This window comes from Aristolochia californica, unplaced genomic scaffold (genome assembly GCF_029961685.1).
Source record: "Aristolochia californica isolate CCGP_79_NKW_82.1479 unplaced genomic scaffold, dmAriCali1.0.hap1 SCAF_10, whole genome shotgun sequence".
Lineage (NCBI taxonomy): Eukaryota > Viridiplantae > Streptophyta > Magnoliopsida > Piperales > Aristolochiaceae > Aristolochia > Aristolochia californica.
This window is the reverse complement of record NW_027181771.1, coordinates 31,254,433-31,280,970: the sequence shown is the minus strand read 5'-3', so window position 1 is coordinate 31,280,970 and position 26,538 is coordinate 31,254,433. Positions and strand designations below refer to the sequence as shown.

At 39.6% G+C, this 26,538-nt stretch overlaps 3 protein-coding genes across 3 annotated transcripts in view; 1 reads left to right on the top strand and 2 right to left on the bottom strand.

Moving 5' to 3' along the window:
- Positions 1-5,233, bottom strand: part of LOC137942437 (lethal(2) giant larvae protein homolog SRO77) — a 36,144-nt gene extending 30,911 nt beyond the window's left edge. Inside the window, exon 1 of the mRNA XM_068788074.1 lies at positions 4,992-5,233. Coding sequence (XP_068644175.1) covers positions 4,992-5,033 — 42 coding nt within the window. The 5' untranslated portion in view covers positions 5,034-5,233. The remainder of the gene's footprint in view (positions 1-4,991) is intronic.
- Positions 5,234-6,684: 1,451 nt separating this feature from the next.
- On the top strand, positions 6,685-19,722 carry LOC137942433 (U-box domain-containing protein 43-like). The gene is made up of 5 exons (XM_068788071.1): positions 6,685-7,280; positions 9,115-9,906; positions 14,911-15,217; positions 16,721-17,191; positions 18,504-19,722. The coding sequence occupies exons 1-5, from the start codon at positions 6,849-6,851 to the stop codon at positions 19,625-19,627; spliced, it is 3,126 nt and encodes a 1,041-aa protein (XP_068644172.1). The 5' UTR covers positions 6,685-6,848; the 3' UTR covers positions 19,628-19,722.
- A 2,681-nt stretch (positions 19,723-22,403) lies between these two features.
- Positions 22,404-22,847, bottom strand: LOC137943078 (uncharacterized). The gene has a single exon (XM_068788772.1). It carries the CDS (start codon positions 22,845-22,847, stop codon positions 22,404-22,406), a length of 444 nt encoding a protein of 147 aa, XP_068644873.1.
- Positions 22,848-26,538: the final 3,691 nt, after the last annotated feature.

Here is a 26,538-nt window from a genome sequence, read left to right as displayed (position 1 = left end):
CCCAAGACTAGGCACCCAGTCTAGAGGGGTTCAACAGAGAATTCTTCAGAGCGGCATGGATTTTTATTGCTGAGGATGTGGAAAAAGATGATGGCTGACTTTTTCATAAATGATAACCTTCAAAAATTTGGGTGCCACCTTCACTGCTTTTCTACCTAAGAAGAAAAACATTGAAAGATGGCTGATTTCCGACCCATTAGCCTCATTGCTGGTCCATACAAAGATCATCACTCACATCTTAGCAAAAAGGCTCAACACCATTTTTTGTTACATCATAAGTAAAGTGCAGAGCTCCATCATGAAGAATCCGATCATTCTTAATGCAGCAACGGAAGTGAACCAAGTACTTGATTGCTTCAATTGGTGCAATAAGTTGCATATTATGCAGAAATTAGACTTCGAAAAACTTTTGACTGGGCCAGCAGAAAATACTTAGATGGTATGTTGGAAGCCACAGGATTCGGTGACAAATGGAGGGGTTGAGTGCAAAGCTATATCTCCTTAATAAATTACTCTCTCCTTAATGGAAGTGTGTGAGGATATTTTTGTGGTTCCAAGAGTCTCAAGCAGGGGGACCCAATATCCCCCATGCTCTTTAGTATTGTCACTAAAGGTCTCACTAGTCTCTTCCGATAAGCCAGAAATCTCAGCTGGATCAGCCCAAATCTTTGCAGATGGCAGTCTAGAAAATCCCATTGTCCAGTTTGTGGATGACACTACCATCTTTGGTGAGAGGCCTATGGAGCAAATTGGGTGCATTAAGGCTCTTCTTCATATTTTTGAGATCATGTTGGGGCAGAAAATAAATCGGTATATAACAACTTTATATGGGTTCAACATGGATCATTTGTCTCTAGTGATTTTGGCTTCTTGTTGGGAACTTTGTTCCGGTTCTTTTCCAGGTATTTATTTGGGTCTTCCATATTCATGGGTTTGGCTCAACAAAAATCTCTTGAGAAGCTCATTGTGCGTCTTTCAACTTGGAAGGGAAGATTTCTCTCGAAGGCTATCAAACTTACCTTGATCTAGTCCAGTCTTTTTGGCATACCCTCCTACTTTCTCTCATTCCTCCATGTTGAGAAAAGCATTGAAAGAATTATGCAGAATTTTCTTAGGAAAGGGATTACCAGAGGACTCAAACACCATTTAGTGAAACAGGCCGAAGTTAGCCAACCTAAAAAGAATGGTGGATTGGGCACAAGAACCATTCATCACATAAAGCAGGCACTTCTCACCAAGTCGTGTTGGATATTTATTCAAGAATTTCAAGCTCTTCGACCAAAATATTTGTCTCTGCGCTGGTGGTAGTAATCGCATTCAATTTTGGCTTGACAAATGGCTCCACAATGAACCCTTGAAGATCACCTCCCCTTATCTTCATTATTTGGCCAGAAATTAGAATGCTCTGCTGGCTAGTTTCATCTCCAATAACAGTATGTAGAATATTAATTGGAGTCCCTGCTTCCAGAGAGAGCTAAATGATGTTCAAGTTGTTGATTTCAGCAACCTTACTCTCCTCCTTTATCAATATTACATCAAGCAATATTAATTGGGATCCCACTTGCTTGCTTTTAGCTGTTTCTTGGTTTAATAAAAGTTCGCCATTTTTCAAAAAAAAAAAACTACATCAAGCAAACCAGTGCTGATAAGATAATCTGGTGCCTCGACCCAAATGGGAAGTTCTTTGTGGCTTCTTGCTATAATCTGCCACGTTGCCTAGCAACAATGTTCCTTTAGCCACTTCTGCTTGGTCTCTTTTTGCGTGCACACCCCCTCCTCCTCCCCCCCCCCCAAAATAAAAATAAAAATCAAAGCCTTCCTTTTGAGTGAGCTGCACTACAAAATCTTAATTAAAGTCAACCTCATCCGTCGAGGGTCCCCCCATTCCTTGCTCATCTTGCTTACTTTTTGTGGCTGTATTGGTGAAAAATAGATCATTTATTCATGCATTGCAGATTTTCTTAGCGAATGTGGAACTTCTTCTTCAAGCTCTTTGATATATTGTTGTGCTTCCCCAACTCGCTTGGTGGCCTAGTCAGCCTAGGCATGGATCTTCCTCTTCCTTTCTTGGGAAAAATCATGCTCAAAGCTTCCCTTGCTCTCATTCCTTGGGGTATTTGGTATGAGAGGAACAAGCAGCAATTCCAGCAAGTTTCTTCCTCTCCGAACACGGTGGCGGACCAGCTTCTCAATCTTATTATCTCTTGTCTTGCCTTCCTAGAGTTATTTGAGTACATTCCTTGCAATCAGCTCAGAAGTAATTGGGTGCAGCTTGCTGCCTTCTCCCAACCTGTCAAAGCCCCTCCTCAGGTTGTTTGGACTCCCACCAAGTTGGGCTGCATCAAACTAAAATTTGACAATCCTCGGTTTATAATCCTAATCTCTCTGGCTTTGGGGGAGTTTTCAGGAATGCCCTGGAGGAGACTCTAGGGACAGATGTTGGCCCCCTTGGTATTTTCGACTGGACCTCTGCTGAGCTTCAGGCACTCGGATCTTTCGGACCAAATTTCAAGGGCATCTCACATTAAAAGGGACTTTAGTAATGTCATTACTCGGTGCTTTGGTGTCAAATATCCTCCTCGGCATCATTGGTCTACCTTCTTTGAAATTCAGGATTTGTCTCATCTTGTTGTTTGTAAATAAACACATGTCCGTAGATCTACCAATTATGTTGTTGATGCTCTTGCTAAGGAGGAGTCTCTCAGTACTCTCTCATTGTGAAAACCCCCCTTTGGGCTACTTTAATAAAAATGCACCTTTTCTCAAAAAAAAAAAAAAGGTAAATTAATTACATGATCATGTCCAAAGGATCACTTTTTTTCCCCCTTCTTTTGGGTGGAATGGTGGCATGGGATGTCTATAACTTATCAATGATGTAATTTAAGCCTATCTCTTGAAAATAGTGTTCAAAGACCGAGCAGATCAGTCAGCTACTTTCATGGAGAAATCCGTTTTCTTTTGAAAACCAGCTAAGCTTGCAGTGCTAACCAGTTCAAACAGAAAGCTGGCTGGGTCAACTAGTGCAATTCAGTAAGGTAGAGCCTTACTGCTTTTCATTTTTATATTTTTATAAAGATGAGAAAATTTTATTAAAACGAGCACTTTAGGGAAAGAGTAGCTACAAATCCAGAAGAACAAAAAATAAAAAAGCATATAACATTGAGAGTGTGAGATGGGAGGATGTTTCCCAATAAAACATCTACAATAAGACTTGAGTGATAACAAAGAAAAATATATATCTATTAAAAACTGAAGCTAACAGAAAAACATTTATTTCCTATGTATTATGACAATGCACCAGTTCAACAAATAATTGAACCCTGTTAAACCAGATTGAAGACCAACCACAGCACCAAGATTAGCTTGTATGCTTCTTACATCAATGCTTGAGAACACCAGATGTGCCTATCAAACATAGGATCAGGTACATAGTACAAATCGAATTTTATCACCAAGACCAAACACTGTAGTCTTCTGACATCAAAACTAGGTGTCAGTCAACCAAGTTGGGAAATGTTCTGTCAAAAAAAATTTAATGTTTTGGGTCTATATCACTTCTGTGTTGGAAATTTTTATGAAGCTTAAAATCTTTTATTTCAGTGGTATATGGGATTGTTTAGATAGACAATTTGCTTTGAGAATAGCTAGCTTTCAAGAAACCTTATTTACAGAGAGAATCAGTTCTGTTTGAAAATCTAAACAAGGATAAGTGTCAAAAACGCCCAAACTTCTCTTTGAATAAAAACACCTTAAACACCTTATATAGTAGAAAAACTCATTTAGCAATTATTTCATATCTAGAAACTACTTTCAAGATAGGATCATATGCAGAGTAAGAATAACTATCTTCACAACAGATATTATTGTCATCATGACTAATTGATCCATGAGAATTCAAAAAGTAGGTTTTTATTCTTAGAGGTTTGAGAAACTATAAGAATTAGACACCATGACAAAGATCTCTGTCATTCTCTACTGTCCAAGTTTATAATAATCTTTTGCCTTACAAAGTTATCTACTAAGATAAACACACTCCTTATCTCTAATGTAGATGATACTTCAAAAACCACCAATTTGCAAAGCTGTTTTGATCGAATTACGCTGAAGGTTAGAAAATCCAAGCCAAAGGTTCAGAAAGAATCATTACAGGCCCTAATCCAAAGAGTCGTGAAGCAGAGCTGACTGACCAACTCATTCTGAATAAGAGATGTGAAAGCAAGAAGTGTAGGGATATTTGCCACCTTTGCATTTAAAATTGTGACATCCAAAATAATTCCTTAACTCTGCTCTTCCAATTAGTAACCACTTCCAGTAACAAAAAGTTACAAAAACAAATTAGTATTTCGTTGTTAAGCAAATAGCATAAAGAAACAACATTAGCCAATATAAAAGATTCATCAGAGTCAAACTGCAGAAGAAATGTTTGATAAACTCAAATATGTTTTTTAACATTTCATCAACACCGTTTTACAAATTAGAAATGAAAAAACATAAGTGTAGCACCTCGATCCAAACTGGCATAGTTTACGCTCATATACACAAATTTAGCAACTCAACCTTATGAGTGGACTTCCGTCTACATTTTTATGATAGTCCCAAGCTCACCTATCGATGCTTTCTTTTCAACTACCAACAGCCCCACCCCACCAAAGACACAAATGTTTAGCTCACTGCCAAGCATTCTTTCGCTATAGAACAGTCTTCAGCAATTGATGTATAACGTTTATTTCTATAGAAATTACGAACTTTTCAACTTGAAGGGAGGGAGACAAATGAAGAGAAATGAGAGAAAAGGAAAAGAAATTACACATCAAACAATCACTTCTCACCAACTCCATTCAACTTAAACAAAAATTACCCCTCACAACAAAAACCCAAATCAAAACAGAAAACTGTGCATAGCTCATAGTAGAGAAAGAATCGAAAATCCATAAGAAACGAACAAAAAGCTATATATGGTAAGAAAGAGAGAGAGATCGAGATTACGTAACCTGATGGCCTGAGGCCTTGTTAAAAAGGCGTTTTGCGAACATCGTGAGATGAATCTTTTGGTGTTCAATCAGCAGAATTATTTTTCATCGATTAAAAGGTTTTCTTACTCCTATAATTGTTTCCATGTAATTTTTGGTTCGTTGAGAGCTGTGAAGGAGAAGGCTGTTCAGGTACCGAAGGGCCCCAGAGAAGGAATTGAAGAAAAAGCGTCTGTGAAGGAAACGATAAATTTGGCAGCCTGCGGGCCGGTAATTTCGGCAGCTCCAAGAACCTTTGACATTCAAGCCCGTAGCAGGCTGACTATGCGGATTGCGGACAATTTTGTTTTGGTTAATCACCCAAATTCCAGACACCCCTAAAAACGGTGAAAATTACTTTAAACTTTACCTTCTTACAAAGTATAGAATATAATTTACGCATAAGGATTTAAATCACTACCCGCATACTTCTTAGTTTAGTAAATTAAAACGGGTAAAAGTATAGCGTATTTTAAATAATATTTAATAAAAATAATTTAACTATATAAATCGCTTTTGTTATAATATTTTTATAAATTTATAATTTGATTATAATTAATAATAGTTAATAAATTTTATAACACCTATATTCTTACGTTATAAATCACCAGAGTTTACCCATTTATCCCTAGAGTTTAATGGATCATATATTTTTTTAATTTGTTTAGAACTGATATTTTTTAAAAATTTAATATTTTTTTAAAAATATATTTTATTTTTCTCTAATGACAACAAATGCCCTAGCATTAAAATTTTTAAAAATTATCTATTTTCTATTTAGGAAACTTTTGTATCAAAATCAAATTGTGTACGAGGCAAAAGAGATGCAAGTGAGTGACTTCTACACGTGTTATCCACTACGGCCAGCGGGACCGCTTTTTTTCTTTTTGACAAGAGTTCAGTTGTCCGAAGCACGTAAAGATACTTAACACTAATCATGATTAGATTAAGGCAACATGATATTATTTACATTATCGTCACTAATTTCTAAACGGTTCAAAAGCCTCGAGAAACTTTAATGATTTTCACCGGTCGATAGGCTTCCGGTTTCGATTAGGCTACCAGAGTCTACTTGCAGTATTTTACCTTGTCCGTTAGCATCTAAACACACCGAACTCATGCGTCTCATGATGTCATTACATGCTTAGGAAGTGCTGCCCCTCGGACCCGGGAACCGGATCCGACCGGGAATGGTCCAGTGAACTGACACCGCCGAATAAGGTTCCGAACTCACGGAGACTGCAAGTTACAAAAAAAACAAACTACACAGTCCAGTAAAATCTGTTTCTTATCCGTGTCGGCCGATAAGATCAGTCTAAAAATCTGACCCGATACGTGGTACAGCTTAAGACGGAGGGGGTATTTTCTCCTTCCCTACTCACTTATCGACCTTATGGTAGATTTGGTAATCCGGAAAAATCGTACTGGGTATCCTAAAGGGCCCATACAGTTCCACTAACACAGAACAGTACCCGATACGGCAAAACTTTTGGGTTCAGATTCTTCCTAAGTCAAAAAATGAAAAGTCAAAATATCTGGTCAACTTTTCAGGTCACTAGAGGACAAAGTACTAGTTGGACCCACAATATTGACTTTTCATTCGTGTTTTATGGTTTCGGTCGCGTCTGGAATCAGGAGGTCGAAGTTCGAACTCGCTTTGGAATGATGCCGGAGAGAGATAAACAGCAGACTGGATCAAGTCTTACGCCTTCTGCTTAGTAAAACAAAGCTCAGTTTTACGCGTTTTACATTAAAAAAACTAGACTCTCCGTCGAGCTAGGCCCCCCTGGCAAATTCGCCAGCCTCTTGGATGCCAAACCGCCACCATTTCGGTGGGAAATGGCATCAGCGGCCGGATTCTCCTCGCCGGCGGTCGACTTGATCAATCGTTCCCTCGTTGAAATCTCCTCCTCCTTTGAGAATTGTTCCTTCGATATTCCCAAGCGGTTCTCCAGTTATGCCACGCGGTTGCATCTCCTCCTCAACCAGTTCGTGAGATCTTTGCAGGTGAATCCGTCGCCGGCCGTTCACACTGCCTTTAAAGGCATCGCTTCTGATCTGACGCTATCGGACGAGTCTTTATCTGTGTACCGCCAAAAAAGTAAGATATACGTTTTGATAAATTGTGTATCTCTATCCAAATCACTTCAGGAAAGAACGGTGGCGATAGGGAGATGGCTAGCTTTATTGGATTCGGAGTTGGTTGGGAATTCCGATCTGAGGAAGAAGATCGAAGACTTGTCCAAAGATATGAAGCAGTCGGAATTCAAAGTAAGTCAAGCTAATTTTGAAGCGGCCTAAATGTTTGTTTGGTTTTTCGTCCTTCTTTATGTCAAAGTTAGAACGCAGAAAGATAGCGAAGAGACAAAATTACTTCAAATATAACGTATTTAATGTGTTGAAGAACATTTCTTGGCCTCTGCTATACAAGATTACAAGTTCTTTATTGGAAATGCTTTTCCTTGTGCATTTTTTTTCTGGTTCTTTCCGGTCCTGTTTACATTTATTCTACGTGTTTATTCTTCTCACAAATGCTTAAGAGCTTGAAAACACCAAAAAAAAGGCGAAGTTAACCGCTTCCCTTTCGTTTTAATTTTGTGAATGCGATGGAAAAGTGTGCAGAAGAAAGACTGTTTTGATGTCAGAGACAACAAAGGGTGCTTACGGATGCCTCCGCATTTCTGGTCTCCTTTTTCTTTTTGCCCTCTTAGGAAAGCTTCAGTGAGCTCCATGCAACTTTTCAGTGGGTTTGGTGCAAGGTGACTGAACCAGACAGAATTAGCACATGCGAGTAAAGTTGACCGCTTCATGCATGTTCTAGAGTTTGAAATGTGGTAGGGATAGGCCCACGAGAACCAGCTCTCTTAGATGGCTCTTGCAATAAATGAAGTAGAAGTGAGGCTCTTTTCATATCTTCTACTCCCCACTCCTTGTGGCGCTAAACCCAAAATGCCAATTTCTAATGTTTCCAAGCACTTCAGAGCTTGCGAGAGTCAATCATGATCCTCATTTCCACATTTTTGTGGATCCTGTATAGTTGCATAAATTTGAGAGAGCTTTGAGAAAGGTAACCCCTTGGAAGTAGCTCAATGCCACTTTTCAACAGCTTCTCTCTAATAAAATGATTACAGACTCCAATGTGTTATATTTGGGCATGAAAGGACTGGATTTTCTGCTAGATATATTTAGTTTAGATTCTGACAACCAATTTAATAGAGTAATTTGTTCTGATTTTTCACATACCATAAGATATGTCAATTTACTTCAAGTTGTGGCTTTCCCTGATTTTGCATAAACTTAAGCAATCTGATGGGTCAGAGTCAGCTAAATCAGACTCTGATCCAACTGGCGATACATGTCATTAGTCTTGAGGCTCTCCCCTGCATCTTAATTCAACTTGGAATTTACAACTATTGGTGTAGAAATAGATGTAGTTCCCCATCACTGATTTGCATTACAAATCTGAGATACATTGTTGACACAGAACTTAGTTAACAGTTTTCTTCATTTCTATCCTTAGTGGAAGTCTGTCTGAAATAATCTGAAATTCAATCACATCTTCTCTTGTGAGTATATGATCATCCACTTCGATGAATTGTATGGTGAGCTTAATCAACCTTTTTCCTTATTTAACAAAGAGACCTGAATTTGATGTCATACGACTAAACACAAACAACTCAGAGATCTTACCATACCAAGCACGAGGATCTTGTTTTAATCCATAAAATGCTTTTACAACTTATGGGAATATTTAAACTTATACACTGAGTGCAAATCTTCTGGGTAATCCTTGGAGTTCCTGTCAAATTGGAACACAATAGATTCTTCCTTTGTATAGGAATTCTAAATGTAATTTGAGTTACTAATGAAAGGTGAAGCACCTGCTCCCTAGGTATTTCTGTAAACGTGATGTTTTGTTAGTTTTATTTTGGTGCAAGATGATGGAAGAACGTGTTCAATAAGGGGACATGTTCTTCCTGTTTTTCCTTTCATTTTCACTTTTATAATGCACATGTTTTACAAAAGTTGAGTGACATCATTGGAGAAGTGCAATTTATTGTGTCTCTTTTTATCTTTTTCTAAGAATTTTTGCTTATTGTTCTAGGTGACAGAGAATGAAGAGAGGCTCTCTTTCACCCTGCAGAAGGAGGCACATGGCAGAGAAACTAGTAAAGCTGTTCAAAGTGCCATTATGATGGATTTAGCACGGGCTATTGGAACTGTCTCCGAGAATTACAATGAATTGGCCGAACAGATAAAACTCCTGAAAGCTGATCTTTCTGGATCCAGTTCCATCTCAGAGCGTAGGATTTTGATGTCCTTGGAGAAAATATTTGAAACTTGGTCAATCACTCCCAATTCAGGTGGCCAGATTATGGATCAGAAGTTTGAAGAGGATGCACATATCCCACCTTTTAAGAACTTCCTCTGCCCACTTACCAAAGAAGTGATGAAAGATCCTGTGGTTCTTGAGTCTTTTCAAACTTATGAGAGAACTGCAATTCAATATTGGTTTGATAGGTGCATTGAGGATGGACGAGATCCAACATGTCCTGTGACTGGACAGGTGCTTAGGAGTTTGACACTGAAACCAAACATTGGGTTGGCTGGAGCAATTGAAGAGTGGATTGACAGAAATGTTGATATGCAGGTTACTTCAGCGTTGGAGTATCTTAGAGAGGACTCTTCCTGTTCAGTGGATTCTGTTGAACGCATATTGGACAATATTTATAATTGTTCAGAAGAGTACCCTTTCACTAGGTATAAGATAAGGAAGTCAGGTATTATTGTTTTGATTGTGAAGATGCTACAGAACTTTTCAAAGAGTATCGGTTCTCTCTTGAGGAGCAAAGCTCTTATGGCGCTACTTAGCTTGGCGAAGGATAGTGAGAGCAAGGTGTGGATGTGGGCTCTAATTTCTTAAGGCTTGTGTACTATTCACCTATTTGATTTGCATTCATTTTTCTGTTTTTAGAACTTAAACAGTTGGACCTGATACTCATTCTAGAAATTCGTATCAAGCATGCAACCTAGTGGTATTTTTGTCTGATGAGAAGAAAAGACAGTAGAAATTTTTTATATTTCTGTAGAGGACTTTAACAATTGCCTAATGGTAATATTCCAATACTGAAGAATTACCACTCTATTAGAAGTCTTATTCTATTAGATGGAAACTTGTGTTTTATTCAGTTTCGTAGAAGATGAGAGGTACAGAGTGGGACATTTAATAGGGTTTTATTTTGTCAGCTTCTGAATTACATACTATAAAAAAAAGTAACATCTTCTGGAAAATCAAGGTTAATGAACTTTAGGATCCTAATTAATTTCTATCTCTGAGTGTCTTAGAACTCCTTTTTGTACTCAAAACTTTATTAATAAAAAGTCAATTTAAGAAGGTCCACTAGTTATTGAAAGACCAGTTTGACATGCCTCCTTTCCACACCTCACTTTTTGTGTTGTGATTGCTTCTGCTCTTCATTTCTGTGTTTTACTCATTCTTTTATTTCTAACATTTCTTTTCATAATGAATTGTTGCAAAAGATTCTATGATGGAAAACTAAAATCTATGACTGCAGGTTTATTCTTCTAATACCTTTCCTTTTAACTTCATCTCTTATTGAAAGAACATGGTTCAGACCTTAAGGTGTTGATACCATGTAAACTTTGAGAAGAACAAATGGAAGAAAAAGAGAAAAAATGAGATAAAAATGGAGAAAATATGAGGAGAAAACCAAAAGAAGAAGGAGAAAGAGAGTTCTCAAGAGTGACAGAAGAAAAAGCGGGTGGTCAAACTAGTCTATTGTTGATCAGTTGATCTCTCTAGACCCACCATTTCTAAAAGTTACTGTTGAGTAGGAAAAAGTCTCACATTAAAAAATGTCAAGAAATAGTATTGGGTTATAAGGTTGAGCATTAGGCTTCCTAAGTGGCTAGTCATTTTGGGATAAAACTAGATTAATCCAGTAGTAGTATTAGAGCAGGATATATGTGTGGGCCGAGACCCAATTGTCTCTCCCTATGTTTTTTGTGTTTTCTATGCTCTGTTAGGAGTTTGTACCCATGTCTTAGGCCCGTTATTGTATGCGTGGAAGTAAGGGAAAGTATTGAGTGGAAAAAAGTCTTATACTGAAAAGTGTTAAGGAATAGTATTTGTTATAAGATTGAGCAATAAGCCTCCTAAGTGGCTATCATTTTGGATGGAATGGACCTTAATACAATAGTGGCATTAGAGTAGAATGTGTGTGTGAGTCGAGGCCTAGTTTGTGCTTTTCACGTTATTTGTGTGTTGTATACTCCGTTCTTGATATGTTTACAAATTCCTATCAATAGTGTTGAAGATACTTGTCTCAAGAGAAGTTAAGGAGTGATTGCCCTCATTTTTTTTCTACCCTTGCCATTGTTGTTGATTGAGACCAATGATGTATTGAGGGGAATTTAATTGATTTCAAGTTGATGAAGTACTTGTCAGATGATATGGAAGGTGCGACAAGGCTTGCTAGATTGAGGATTAATGGAGTATACATGAGCGATTTGGAGATATCCTTGCTGAAAAAGTGAGCCTGCCCTAGGAGTAAATGGTGTCAGAGAATTGTCTGAGGTAATTGGTAATGCATTTGTGGGCTTTGCCCATGCGCAAGTACGTTGGAGAATCACAGTCTCTACTTCAATCTCTTTCACAGGGAAAAAAAGATTAATCCGCAATCATAGCAACACTGGAAACTGACACTTTTGTTGTACCAGAACTAAAAACTTAAAACTTTCAAGCAAAAAACTAGAATTTTCAGGGAATTAAAGGAAGAATATTGAAGGACTCTGAACAAGGTAGAGCCGAAGAAGAACTATGTGGGGTTGAACAAGTGGGAAACGAAGAGCTTAACACAAAACCTGCAAAGGATAAAGAAGGGTGGGGAAAAAATATAGTGATGGACGACATAACCTTAGTTGACAAGGTCAACTCACAGATGTTGAGTAACCTTTTCTGATACCACTATTAGATTAAGCCCGGTTCTATCCCAAAATACTAGCTACTTAGGAGACCTATTGCTCAACCTTATAACTTAGTAATAGTGATGCGGAACGGCGTAATCTTCACAGTGTTGATGGTGAAATTGGGGAAGAATAGGAGTATCAGAGAAAAAAGAGAGGAATTGAGGAGGAGGGAACAAAAAATAATTTCAATTCATCAATAATCTATCTCACTATTCTGATTACAATCCTTTAAATAAGAAACAAACTGAAATTCAAATTTAAAAAAAGGAGATAAATCACTATTTGATAAATCTCGTAAAATCAGGGGAATTAAAACAAAAATAAAATAAAATAAATAAATCACAAAAATATGGGGGTGGTGGGTCTTGGTGGGGCCCGATGTCTCCAAGTGTAGACTCATGGGACTGGTGGCACACTGGTGTCCCCACCAACTCTCCCGGGGTAGGCAAATCTCGACCCCATCTTGGAGGCTCTAATAATACTTGAACAAATCTGGATCCTACTACTGCAGTGCCTCGTAAGAAATCCAAGTTTTGTCTGAATCTGGACAACCTGCCCACCGTACTAAGAAACGTTGAATTGCACCGTTCCTGGTGAAAACCACTTGTTCATCTAAAATAGCATCAATATGATCTTTTTGTGATGGTGGTAAAGGAAGAGGGGAAGGAGTCAAAGGGGCTGTAGAGGTGGGAATGGGTGCTATATTGGACGAAGTGGTAGAGTCAGAAAGAGTTGGTCAAAATGGAACATTAGAAATGGATGGAGGACCCCTGTATGCAATCAAGTCATCAATGTTAAAAGTGGAGGTAATGCCAAATTCAGGTGACAAATCAACAACATAAGCATTAGTTCCCATTCTTTTTAGCACCTTAAATGGTCCTGCAATACGGGCTTGCAACTTTCGAGCTTGCTCCGAAGGTAGCTGCTCGGGTCGAATCCGAACTATGACATAGTCACCCTCATTAAATTCTTTAGAATTTTTGCACATATCAGAATACATTTTGTATTGGACATTACTTGTGTGAGTACGTTTATTAATTTCAGCATGGAATTCTTGGACTCGATGTGCAAATGAAACAATGGACTCAGACACCCTAGCATGGGGAGACTTGGTATAAGATCTAGAGGTTTCCTAGGTTGATACCCATGGACAACTTGAAACGGGCTCATACCTATTGACCTATTCACCGAATTGTTGTTGCAACTAGAAGAATTAAGTCACATATCCGATGATGGTCACCAACAAGGCATAGGTTACCTAAACTGCGATTAGCAACTTCAGTCTAACCATCAGTTTGTGAATGGTATGCAGTAGAAAATTTCAATTGCGTACCTACTAAGTACCACAAAGTTTTCCAAAAGTAGCTCTTGAAGCAGACATCTTTGTCAGAAACTATGGTATGAGGAAGACTGTATAGCTTGACAATCTCATCAAAGAATAGTCGAGCAACTCTAGATGCATCAAAAGTTTTCGCACAAGGGATAAAGCCATCTTGGAAAAAACGATCTACCACAACAAAGATGGAGTCATTTTTCCGAAAGGTGCGTGATAGATGTTAAGTTGTGGAGCCTAATTAACGCCTTACGTTGAGTTGGAGAATTAAAATCAGGAGAATTAAAAAAAATAATAATAAATTACAAAAGTATGGGGTGGTGGGTCCTGGTGGGGCCCAAAGTCTCTGAGTGTAGACTCGTGAGACTTGTGGCACACTGGTGTCCCCACCAAATAGTTATATTACAAAAAGAAGTGCTAAAACATAGACATGTAGAGTAAATAGCATTTCTAATGCGGACTTACTTTGAATTATAAAAGCAAAACTTCTAAATTAAAAAAAGAACTAATGACTTTAGCTTAGACACTGACTTAAAGTAGAAAGCTTACTATTAGTTTGAGATTAACTCCTATTGACTAAGAAGCTGCATATGTTCAAATAGAATAAGACATTAGTTTGAAAGTTTTAATTTAATATATCTTGAATGTAAGACAGCAGAAAATAACGTAACTGATTGTCAATGAATTGGCTGAAGAATCCATAATTAACTAGGTGTGGAAATTTATTCTTGTTAGATGCTAATTTTCTTATCTGTAAAAACCTCTGAACTTTTCAATATTTGTATTTGGAGCCAATTCTGTAGCTTAGCAATGACAGAGTTAATAAAAGACAACTCCATTTCATTCTCTAAAAATAGGTAAATTGATAGAGCATGAAAATAGAAAGAAAAATCAATGACAGTGACATTTGAGTGTAGAAAGAACTCATGATTTATGGAACTGAAGCAAAGAACTGATGTTCAAATTCTAAGGAAGATAAAGAACTGATGTTCCAAACTAAGGAAGATAATTCCAGTCCAAATTCTATTTATCATATTATAGAATGTTACATAAGCCAAAAGTCTGATTGTAAATATATTAACTGCAGGAATAGAATAGCCTAGGTGGTGAGGTTGTTCTTTATTGCAGAAGGTTTTTTTCTTCTTGATTGTCATGTGCGTCAACAGACTTAAAAGTTGCTCCCCATAAATGCTGGGGACAAACATATCTTCTAAAACCCAATTCAGCTCTTTATCTTGACCCGCAAATCGTTTTGATGCTGTTGGAACAGTAAACAGTGCCATGGTCTGCATTGTGAATTTCTGAAGTACCATTGTTCATTGGACAGTGGTCGTGATGAATTCTCTCAAGTCTTGAATAGGGACATTGACCTTTCTTCGAACAGCTTATAGATAATAGTTCTCTTTAGCTCTTACCTGATCTTTGTTGTTGGAATTCCCCAGTTATTGGCCTGTGAATTTTATTTTGTTTTTTTCCATTAAATTTGCACCTTTTAATAAAATAATGAAAATAAATTTTTTTATCATGAATTTCCTTTTCTTTAAATAAAAAATGAATATTTTTCTTATGATTTGCCAGCTTATAATGATTGAAGAAGGTATGATCCGATTAGCTATACATAGTCTTACTGGAAGCTTGGAGATGGAGAAAGAGTATGCAGTGAAATTATTAGCTGAGTTCTCAATTAATGTGGATATTTGTGCAAAAATAGCATCTCAAAAAGGAGCTCTAGTTCTGCTCTCTAGCATTACTGGAAACCCTGAAAATCCAATTCTATCTAGTCTAGCCGAGGAAGTTCTAAGAAACATGGAGAAGGTGGAGGAAAATGTTCAACACTTAGCTGCAGCAGGAAGATTTCAACCTTTGCTCTCTCGTCTTTGTGGAGGTATGTCCATTGCTATTTAGTCTCACCAGATAATGGACATTTTGTGGATACCATTTGCCATGGTACTTGCTCATCTACTGAATTGCTACCTGAGATTTGCTTGATCAATCAAGCAGGGAAATATCAACCTTTAGAATTTGTTAATAGAAAATCATAATGAGTCGACCATGCAGCAGGACTGATACCAAATGAACATAAAGCATTAATGGTGGGCTGGAGTTAGAAAATTTCCTTATTACTGAGGGTGCCTTCATTTTTTGCTGGACATGTCCACAGTTAGTAATGACATGTCACGGATGCCATATTGTACTATCTAACAATTCTATGAATTTCATCTGAGATTCTAGTTAGATGACAAGCTATGTAAAGTAAGGCTTTGAAATTTATCCATTGGTGAATGATGATATATAGAATTGAGGGTTTGAAATTTGACAATAGTGCTTGTGCAAGTGCAGTCATCTAAAATTTCTGCTGTTTGTTTCACTTTTAAAAAAATAAAAATAAAACTGCTGTTAGTAACACTGAATGTCCAGAATTGGCACTATGCAAAATAAATTTCATTCAAGATAATCTTCTCACTTCAGACAAAGTCAATAGGAATGCTGTTTCATTTCATCATTATTGAAAAACTTTATCACCCGAAATGGAGAGTCTACTCTACAGAGATTTACAGTGGCAATTCTTTGTCATGTAGAAAGTATACAACACAATTTTCTCAGAAAGTTGGGCCAGTTCCTCCCAAAGTGACCAACCAAAGTTGGAGGTCCTCTTCCTCACTAATAATCACAGGGTCTTCTCAAGCACAAAATAATGTAGTGTTATTCTCTCACACACAATCACTCTCTCAAAGGCAACTGGCTTGAGAAATGGAACTCATGTACAACTATGGATTGGAATTTTTTACCCTCTAACACTCCCTCTCACTTCTTTGTTAAATTGACAGCATGGATTATAACATGGAGAATATACAGACATGGGCCATAGTGAACAAACACAAAGATCACACATAACATAGAAAGAGGCTTGTAGTGGCTTTGATACCATGTTATTGTTGGGCCAGTTTCTCCCAGAATGGCTACTAAAGTTAAGAGACCTCTTTCCAACTAACAAATGTAGGATCTTCTGAAGCTCCAACTAACATGGAATTATTCTTTCATATTTACAACAATTCTCACTCTCAGTTAACTAGCTTCAAAAGTGGACAGGTACAACCATCAACAATAACCACAAAAAATACATGAACTTATCATTTTAAAAAAAATGGGAACCTATATTGTTTGTAGGAATCTTTTCTTTTTATGCTACATAGGACTCCTCTGTGTTCTTCCTCCCTAAGGTTTTTCAGCTAACATACCCTTTCTCACCTTTAATCTTAAAATACTATTTTTGCAAACCAATAAGGAGAAAATTGAAAGAATGTTTCAATGTCATTGATTTTGTCGTTGTCGTTGTTGTTCTACTATTACTATTATTGAGTTGTGCATGTTCTATTCCATAATATAGGTGATGAAGATATTAAAATAGAAATGGCATCACTAGTTGGGAACATGACTTTACCCAGTAATGGGAAGGAGGTTATTGCTAGGCAAGGAGCCAAAGTACTTGTAAATATGCTCTCATCGAAAGCTGAGGCTAGGGCATCAAGTCTGCGAGCAATGCTTAATCTGTCAAGTTTGGATGACAATGCCATTATTCTTGTTGATTGTGCTGCACTTCCTGCTCTCACAAATATTCTCTTCAACCAAACCCAAGATGAGCTGTTAGGTCATAATGAAGATGCAGCTGTAATATTGGCAAACATTGTCTCCAAGCCTGGGCATTGGGAGCTAGCAGCTGGAGATCATGAAGGGCATATGTTGCAATCAGAGGTCATAATTCACAAGCTTTTGGGGGTTTTATCCAATGCGGTTCCAACTTGTCAAGTTGCAGTTCTACAGATCCTTTTTGGAATTGTATCTTCTCCTCAAGCATCAGGTATTGTTCATTTACATTTTTTATAAGGGATTTGTCTTTCTTGTTGTTAACCCAATTTGACTTCTAAAGGAGAAGAAGTCACATGAATGACTTTCAGTTTCTTATATCTCACATTGCAATTTTAGAAATTGGACATTAGAAATAGAGCATGATGAGGTTAATTTCTTGGGTTGAGGCTTTTTTATAAAATTATATATACTTCCCCAAATGTATACCACCCAGTTCAAGTGAATTTCATATTCCAAGTTGGGTAAGTGCAAGATCATGCTTTTAGTGGACACTTGATGTCCTTCCGCTTCAGCTTGTGAAATACTTTCTCCATAACATTGAATTATAAAATCCATTATCCTTTTAATTGACAGTCTGACCTTTGTACCCTGTGAGTTTTTTTTTTTTTTATTTTATTGTTTTGTCTTGAGAATTTAGCTGTGACATATAGTGATAAGGTACTGTCTAGTGTAGTCCAATTTGTCATGCATTTCAATGCTATAAGTGCAGTCTAGCCATCTCTCTCATGGGAGGTTTCATATTTTGTTTTGATATGTCCAAATTTTTCCAGCAAGGGAGAAAATGTCTGTTGTGTTATGCGTCTTAAGTTCTACTCTTTTCTCTATGAGTGTGTTCAACTTCCTCTTACTTACAATTCATTTTCACAACTGACAATTATGGTTGCATTCTTGGACTTCATATTTCAATGAACTTGCCAATTAATACAAAAGCTTCAGTAAAGGACTGTACCGAACTTGCACTAATAAAATTGGCCTTGCAGTACAGAGTATTGATTCCCCCCCACCCCCCACATTGTGAATTACCCACTTTAGAAAACTTGATTTAAAGATTTTAAAGAGGATTTAAAGGAGAAGAGAAGGAGCAGTAAAGGAGAGAGAGCACTGCAGTAAAGAGAGTACTGTCACTGGGGCCGGATTTGACTCCTAATACTCACTTAATTGTAAAATCCATCAAAATGTCTAAAATATCCTCTCTTTAAGTTAGAGAAAGTTGAACGGTCTTCATAACATACCACCTGAGTTAAGACTAAACCCACATATATATTGCACTACCTGCAATGGAGTAAGCGAGCAATCGATCAGAGTGGACTAGGACCCATGTGACGAACCCAAAATGGTCAGGAATTGATCATAGTTGTAATAGACTTCTTTAAATTTGATGGTGTTTTTTACTCTCCACTTAGGGACGAATGTTTGAATTGTTAGCTTTAGGCTGCTTAAATATTGCCATTTATAGGTTCACATGTGATTTTTTTCTGGGAGGCAAACTTGATCTATATCTGACTCATTTCGTCTCTTTGCAGAATCTGCAGCTGCGCACATTAGATCTGTTGCAGGTTTAGTTACCATCAGTCTGTTTCTTGAACATCCAGAAGCTAACCATAGACTTTATGCCTTTCGGCTTACAAGCATTCTCTCCAGAAGATTGGCCGAGCCATTGGCCGATGAGCTAAGGGCTTCCAACAAGCTATCCTTCTTGAAACAAACCTTGTTGGAGCCACAAACTCCTTTTGTTGTGAGATGTGAAGCAGCTCGAATACTTGCCAACCTTCCGATGACCGAACATGAGGTAAAAACTGTATTAGGTACCGGACTTGTATCATGGACAGTTGCTACTCTCAAAGACCAAAGAAGATCCACTTCCTCAAGAGGTTCCAAGAACACCACAAGCATGGCAGAAGGGCTTCTTGGGATCTTACTACATTTTGCAAAGAGTAGAGACCATCTGATACTTAGTTCAGTTCAAGAAAACTGTCTACTGGAGGTATTTCACGATTATTTAACCTTTTTGTCACTACCAAGACTAAAACAAAGAGCAGCTCTGGGGCTGAAGTACATATCAGAGTCTGCACAACTACTGACTGCAACTCGTGATATGGAAACCCAACTCCCTCGTGGGTTTTGTGCGCCATTCATGTTTTTGTGTGGGAGGGCCTCGAAGGGGCCTTGTTTGTGCCCAGCACATGGGAATATGTGCGACGAGAACAGTGGGTTTTGCTTGATCAACGGGCAGGTAGTGAAACCTTTAGCTGATCTTTTGCACGATGAAAGTAGAGATGTTCAAATAGCCGCAATAGAAGCCCTGTCCACGCTATTATCTGACCCATACAGCCTAAGGGGCACTGTTGATGTGCTTGAAAAACTTCATGTTATTGATACTGTGACCAATCTATTCACTGAGGTAAGACCAGGGGAGCTTCAAGAAAGATTAATATGGATAGTGGAGAAGCTTTTAAGAGTGGAAGGCTCTGCCCAATCGTATTCAGTTGATCAAGGTCTGGTAAAAGCTTTGGTGGAAGCCTTTAAGCATGGGAATGCAAATACAAAGAGGTGTGCACAGGATGCTCTAACGAATCTGAAGCAAATTTCGGGGGTCAGCGGGAAGAACTCTACTGTTAGTAGAGGGAGACGATTGGGAAATGATTAATGAGGAATTCAATTAGAGGTTTGCTTTCATCCTTCTATCATCACAGGGCAATTGTGCCACATGTATATTTGGCTTATTTCTGTACGTAATGCATGTTTGCTGCAATGAAAATTAAAAGAAGCTTTTTTATTCTATTTGCACTAAAAGAGAGGGAGGAGATCAAAGAGTTCTATGGAGTCTGGAGGCGGCCTCTTTAAATGGAAGGTCGTTGCTAAGAAATTGTGCGATTCCACTCGTAATTAATTATGGAAGGTGTAAAAAGTAAAGATTACAGAGGATTGAAAGTGAAAAAAGAGGAGAGGAGAAGAATTCAAAAAGACCTTCCAAGGTTACATAATAAGTGAAAAATGTGTAAAAGGATATAAATATCCTCTATACACTTATGTGCCTATAACTTAGCATTTGCATGTCCAAATTACATGAAATTACACCTATGGTTACATCTACATATCCTGATCAAGATGGTGTCATCACTTGCCATTACAGACAGTATAAAATTATCAGATTACCACTCCTGTCATTTCCTAATACACTCTTTCAAGTTAAAGCATAGATGTTCTTAAGCTCCGACTTGTTATAGAGAATTTCAAATTTATGTTTACCCAAAGCCTTTGTGAATATGCCACCAATTTGATCACCAGTTCGAACATATAGGGTAACCATTTCTTTTTTCATCATTACATCTCAAATGAAGTGGCGGTCCACTTCTATATGTTTTGATCTTTTGTTAAATACTGGATTATTTATAATGAATATAATAGCCTGATTGTCACAATTCATGGCCATTGGTCCGTCATTCTGTAAGTTCAATTCCCAAACCACTAACTTTACCAAAATCAACTAGCTAATAGTATAAGACATAATTCTATACTTAGCTTTAGTAATGGACTGAACCATGACATTCTATTTCTTACTCTTCCATCTTATTAAATTTCCTCCCAATAACACACAATAACACAATAGCCAATAGTTGATTTTATATCAAGTTTGGACCCAACATAGTTTGTATTTGAATAAGCTTCTATCTTAATGCGATCATTAGGTTTAAAAATAACCTTTTTCCAGGAGCCCCTTTTAAATATCATAATGTCCTTTGTGCAACTTCGAGATGTATCTTGCATGGGTAGTCCATGAATTGATTGACCATACTACCAACAAAAGATATATCCAGACAAGAAACTGTGGCATATATCAATTTTTTTACTAGTCTTTGATACACTGTCTTATTTTTTAGTTTATCCCTATGCTCATCATGAAGGTTATGCAATCTCTATAGAAGTCTCCACTAGTTTGGCCCCTGATAGGCCATACTCCCGTAACATGTCTATGACATTTTTTGTGTCTTCCTTCTGGCCACCTCAATTCCAAGAAACTATATGAGAGAACTTAGATCTTTAGTCTAGAAATGTTTTCAAATATGTATTTTCACCTTTTTAATGCATTTTATGTCACTTCTTAATAGAATAATATCATATATATATATACTAGTAATACAACAATACATGATTGTTTCATGACAAATAAAAAGTGATCATAATGACTCCGAGAGAACTTGAAAGACAACAACTTGGCCAAACTTCTCAAATCAAGGCCTAGGACACTACTTAAGTCCATATATCACCTTCTTGAGTCTACACATCTTATCAATCTCTTCTAGAGCAACATGCCTAGGAGGTTGCTCTATATAAACATGTTATTGAAGATCCCTATACAATCTTGAGGTAGAAGAACTCGTGCCGAACAACTTGAGGATATCCTTCTATGTGAAGAAGAACACCATCTCCATTCAATCCATGGAACTAAATGACCTGCTTGGGACTACCTTTATGGAGATGATCCAATATGTCAAGGAAAATTGGACGATTGATCTTCACCATGATTGCCCCCAGAGCATCCAAGACGCCATACTCCTACTATTTGGGCAACAGGCAGGAAGCTCTTATGAGGTCAAAATCAAAGACCTTATGATGACCCAAAGAGTTATCATGGAGGTTGTTACCTATGTCCTCAACTCGAGGAAGGGGACGTATTCGAGACTGACTACAGTCGACATTTTTTGGATGTGGGTGATCACTCAACAGGTGCAACTTAATTTTGGGTATTTCATGGCCAATTAGATGGCTAACATTGTTGCTAGACTCTGAGTAGACGAAATTCCCTTCGCTCAAGTGATTACAACTTGTAGAAGTTAGAACCCCATGAGAAGGACTCTAGGTTAACGTGGAAGAAGAAGAGAGAGAAGAGGGAGAAAGGAGAACGACGTGAGAGAGAAGAGTTTGAATTAAGGGAAGAAGAGAATGTGTCAAGGGAGAAGAGAGGGTGGCTGGACGATTTCTCAAAGAGAGGAGAAGGCTTGAATGTCTTATGTTGTGTTCCCGGGCCCTAGCTCGAGTTACACGACGGAGGGAGGGATCACCTTGCTGTTTCAGAGTCGAATCTGGCCACCGAGACCTCCCGGGTCGGGAAAGGTTTTACGGAAAGTCGAAAAGGGATGATGGAAGACAAGCGCCGCCAGAGGAGGCCGGAGAGCGATTAGGGCTCGTCGTCGGGAGCCGTCACCGGGGGTTCCAAGGGAACGCCGACCTTGGTTCGAAGGGGAGAACTCAGATCCCGATTAATTCTTCCTTTCTGTTTCATTCGTTCCACGGACCTTAAGTTAAGTCCGAAAATTCCAATTATTACAATGTTGCCCTACGGCTTCCATATGCGTGACTAAAAATAATTTAAATTACAATTACGGCCAAGTCCCTTTTCTGGCCTCTAATTCCCATGCATCTTATGTCTGAGTCAACTCACCTCGTCGCCTTTGGGTGACCCGTCCTGCTATCGAGTCCACAACATCACTCCCCCCCTTAAAAACGAGGTTGTCCGCAATCTCGAACGTGGGGTAAGCCTGCTGGAAAACATCAACGTCCTCCCACGTAGCGTTGCTAGCGTCGGAGTGGGTCCACTGAACTAACACCTCCCTGCGGTGGGCATTCTGACGAGCATTTAAAATGTGGTGTGGCATGAGGGATAACTGACCTTCTTCCATGGGTGGCAGAGATGGGGTGCGTGGATGATCACTGCCCTTGACGGGCTTGAGAAAGGACACATGGAAAACATTATGGATCCGCGCTTCTGGGGGGAAGTGGAGTTTGTAGGCTACCTCACCCACCCGCTGAGAGATGGCGAATGGCCCAAAATATTTGGGCGATAACTTGTGCCTGCCGCCTGCCATGGAGGACTGTATGTAATGCTGAAGTCGCAACCAAACCAAGTCACCAACGGGGTACTAAACATCTCGGTGACCTTGATCATAATACTCCTTCATTTTGACCTAGGCCTGCCACAGACGAAGGTGGATAACCACGAGCAACTGATCCCGCTCTATCAGAGCAGCGTCAACTGCGTCCACTCTGGTGGACTCTGGAGTATATGAAAGGAGCTGAGGGGGGTCCCTGCCGTATACAACCCGGAACGGAGTCTCCTGTAAAGCCGTGTGGAATGAGGTATTGTAAGCATATTCTGCCCAAGGAATGCAGTCCACCCACTGATGTGGACGATCGCCCACTAAGCATCGGAGGTACATTTCAATGGTGCGGTTGAGAACCTCTGTCTGGCCATCGGACTATGGCTGATAGGCGGAGGAAAAATTCAACTTGGTGCCGCATAGGTGGAATAAGTCACGCCAGAATTGGCTAGTGAAAATGACGTCCCTGTCACTGACAATGGACTCGGGAATGCCATAGAGCCGCACGATGTGAGTAAAAAATATTTTTGCTACGGAAGTTGCGGTGTAGGGGTGTTCCAATGGAAGGAAGTGCCCATACTTAGAGCACCTGTCCACTACCACCAGAAGAACAGACTTGCCATATGACTTCGGAAGACCTTCAATAAAATCCATGGAGATATCAGACCAAACCTGAGTGGGAAGCTTGAGGGGTTGGAGGACCCCGGCGGGGCTCAAATGCTCAGCCTTGTTGCGCTGGCAGATTGTGCACGCAGTGACATGTGCAGTAACAGCGGACTTCAGACCATCCCAATAGAAATCCTTCCTGAGGCGGAAAAGAGTCTTCTGGATACCCTCATGATAACTGTTATGATAAGCTGAGAGCACGACAACAATGAGAGGAGAGTCTGGGCTCAAGTAAATGCGGTGCCGGTAAGTAATAACACCATCACGAACGCGCCATGCAGAGGGCATGTGGCCTGCTGTGATTTGTTGGCTTAATGCTTGCAACTCGGAGACCGAACTATGCTCGGTCTTGATCGTTTTCAGCAACGTAGGAGTGGGCTGACTAATGGCATGCAAATGAGAGAAAGAATCAGCTCTACGGGAGAGAGCATCAGCAACTGTATTCAACTGGCCCGCTCGATGTTCCACAGTGAAGTCGAACCCCAGTAACTTACTGACCCATAACTGCTGTGGGGAGGTAGAAATACGCTGATCCAATAGATATTTCAAACTATAATGGTCAGTGCGGATGGTAAAGTATCTCCCCCATAAATAAGGGCGATAGTGGCGCACCGCGTTGGCTAGACCAATCAATTCTCTTTCATAGGCGACCAGTTTATGTTGGTGTAGCGGAAGCTGTCGGCTGAAATAGGCGATAGGGTGGTTGGCTTGTAGCAGAACCGCTCCTATGCCACTACCTGAGGCATCACATTCCACTATAAACATTTCCCCAAAATCGGGTAGCTGTAATACCGGTGCAGTCGCCAGTGTTGTTTTCAGATTCTAAAAGGCAGTGGCGGCCTCATCAGTCCACTGGAAGGAGTTTCTACGCAGCAAATTGGTCAACGGTGCGGCGAGGGCTGCATAGTCCTGAATGAATTTGCGGTAATAGCCCGCTAAGCCCAGAAAACCCCGCAAAGCTGAAATGATGCTCGGTACTGGCCACTGGGTAACCGCTGCAATTTTGTCTGGGTCCACTGTAACCCCGGCTACTGTAATAAGATGTCCCAAATAAGTAACCTGTTGGCGCCCAAAGGTACACTTTTTTCTCTTCAAATAAAGGCGGTCAGCTCGAGTAAGTTGAAAAACCTTTTGGAGGTGTTGCAAATGGTCTGGCTAGGACTTGCTGAATATGAGAATGTCATCAAAAAATACAAGAACAAATTTGCGGAGATAATCTGTAAATACCTCGTTCATCAATGCCTGGAATGTGGATGGGGCGTTAGATAGGCCGAATGGCATGACAAGAAACTCGAAGTGCCCGTGATGAGTACGGAAGGCTGTTTTCTGAATATCTGGACGAAACATACGGACTTGATGATACCCCGAGCGCAAGTCTAACTTTGTGAAAAATTGGGCCCCAAATAATTCATCTAACAATTCATCAACCACCGGAATAGGGAATTTGTCCTTGACCGTCTTGGAATTGAGTTCTCTGTAATCCACGCAAAATCTCCAAGTCTGATCATGTTTCTTGACAAGGAGGACTGGAGATGAAAAGGGAGACGTACTCCTCCTGATGATTCCCTGTTCTAGCATAAGCTTACATTGTCGCTCAATTTCATCTTTTTGTGAATGAGGGTAGCGATAGTGCCTCACTACTACCACCTCAGAGCCTGCCTTCAAACAAATCTTGTGGTCACATCTTCGCAGTGGAGGAAGTCCCATAGGTTCCTGGAAAACATCCGAATAGTGCTTCAGTAAATCTTCCAATGACGTTGTCCAGGGGGCCTATTTCTGGAGTAGATGCAATTGCGGGTGAAAATCTGCCTTGCTCCCCTGTAACTGTAATTGTTTGTCTGCCCACTCAAACGTCATGGTTAATGCTGTGAAGTCCCACCAGATTGGTCCCAAGGTTTGCAACCACTTAATGCCAAGAACCATATCAAAGCCAACTAATGGAATAATTAAAAATTCTGCTTCAAACTGAGTACCTTCCACAGAGAATAAGACAGCCTTGCTGATTCCATAACTCGGAAGTCTCTCCCCATTGGCCACTGACACGGAGGTCATAGGGCGAGGATGCACGTGCAATTGTAGTTGTTGGGCTGCACTACAGTTAATGAAGTTATGGGTGCTCCCGGAATCAACCGAACTGAGGAGAGGCTGATCATTGATGATGACGCGCAACTGCATAGTTTTAGTAGATTGGCCTGTTATCGCATGTAGTGAAATTTCAGGTTCCAGTTCGTCCTCTACCTATTCTGTGGAAATGGGCTCTTCCTCCTCATTATCTTCCCCTTCTAACCAGAATAGTTTCTGGCATTGATGCCCAAAGGTATACTTCTCATCACAGTTATAACACAACCCCCGTGATTTGCGGTCTTCCATTTCTGCTCTGGATAATTTTTTAATAAATCCCGGCGTAGGCTGCGCAGCCTGAGGCACTGGAGAAGAGCCTGCACTGGTGCTGGATCGCCATGTGCTGCTAGGGGCCGACCTGTTGTTTGACCAAGGTTTACGATTCTGGATTTTCTGTTTTGCCTCTAGAGTGCGGGCTAAGTTCATTGCTCGGGCTAAATCAGGGGGCGCGAGGAGCTCAACCTCCAACCTCAGTGATTCTGATAAACCAGCAGTAAATAACCCCACCTGTTGGTCCACCCGGACTATCTAACTGGCTCTGGCCAATTTTTACTGAAACGCCTTCTGATACTGCTCTACTGTGCCCGTATGACGCAGCGGGACTAGGTCCCCTAAGGGATTACTTTGAGCAGGCGGACCAAATCAAATCGTGCATGATTCCTTAAATTCCTCCTAGTCGATGTTCGGATTTTCCATTTCAAGTTGATGGCCCCATAGCTGGGCTTCATTGATCATGTGGAATGTGGCTATTCGAACCTTCTCAGTTTCCGCCGTTCTTTGGTGGGAGAAAAATTTCTCCCATCTGTATAACCAAATTAAGGGGTCCTCGGATCCCTTGAACATAGGAAAATCCAACTTAGTGTATCTAGGGATGGTCCCACCCCCAGACCCC

What these genes read in the sequence shown, in the direction of transcription:
- LOC137942433 (XM_068788071.1), top strand. Translation starts at nt 6,849, where the DNA reads ATGGCATCAGCGGCCGGATTCTCCTCGCCGGCGGTCGACTTGATCAAT. An exon ending in TGAAGCAGTCGGAATTCAAA is followed by an intron (nt 7,281 to 9,114) that starts GTAAGTCAAGCT and finishes TTATTGTTCTAG; the next exon opens with GTGACAGAGAATGAAGAGAG. An exon ending in GCTCTCTCGTCTTTGTGGAG is followed by an intron (nt 15,218 to 16,720) that starts GTATGTCCATTG and finishes TCCATAATATAG; the next exon opens with GTGATGAAGATATTAAAATA.
- LOC137943078 (XM_068788772.1), bottom strand. Translation starts at nt 22,847, where the DNA reads ATGGCAGGCGGCAGGCACAAGTTATCGCCCAAATATTTTGGGCCATTC.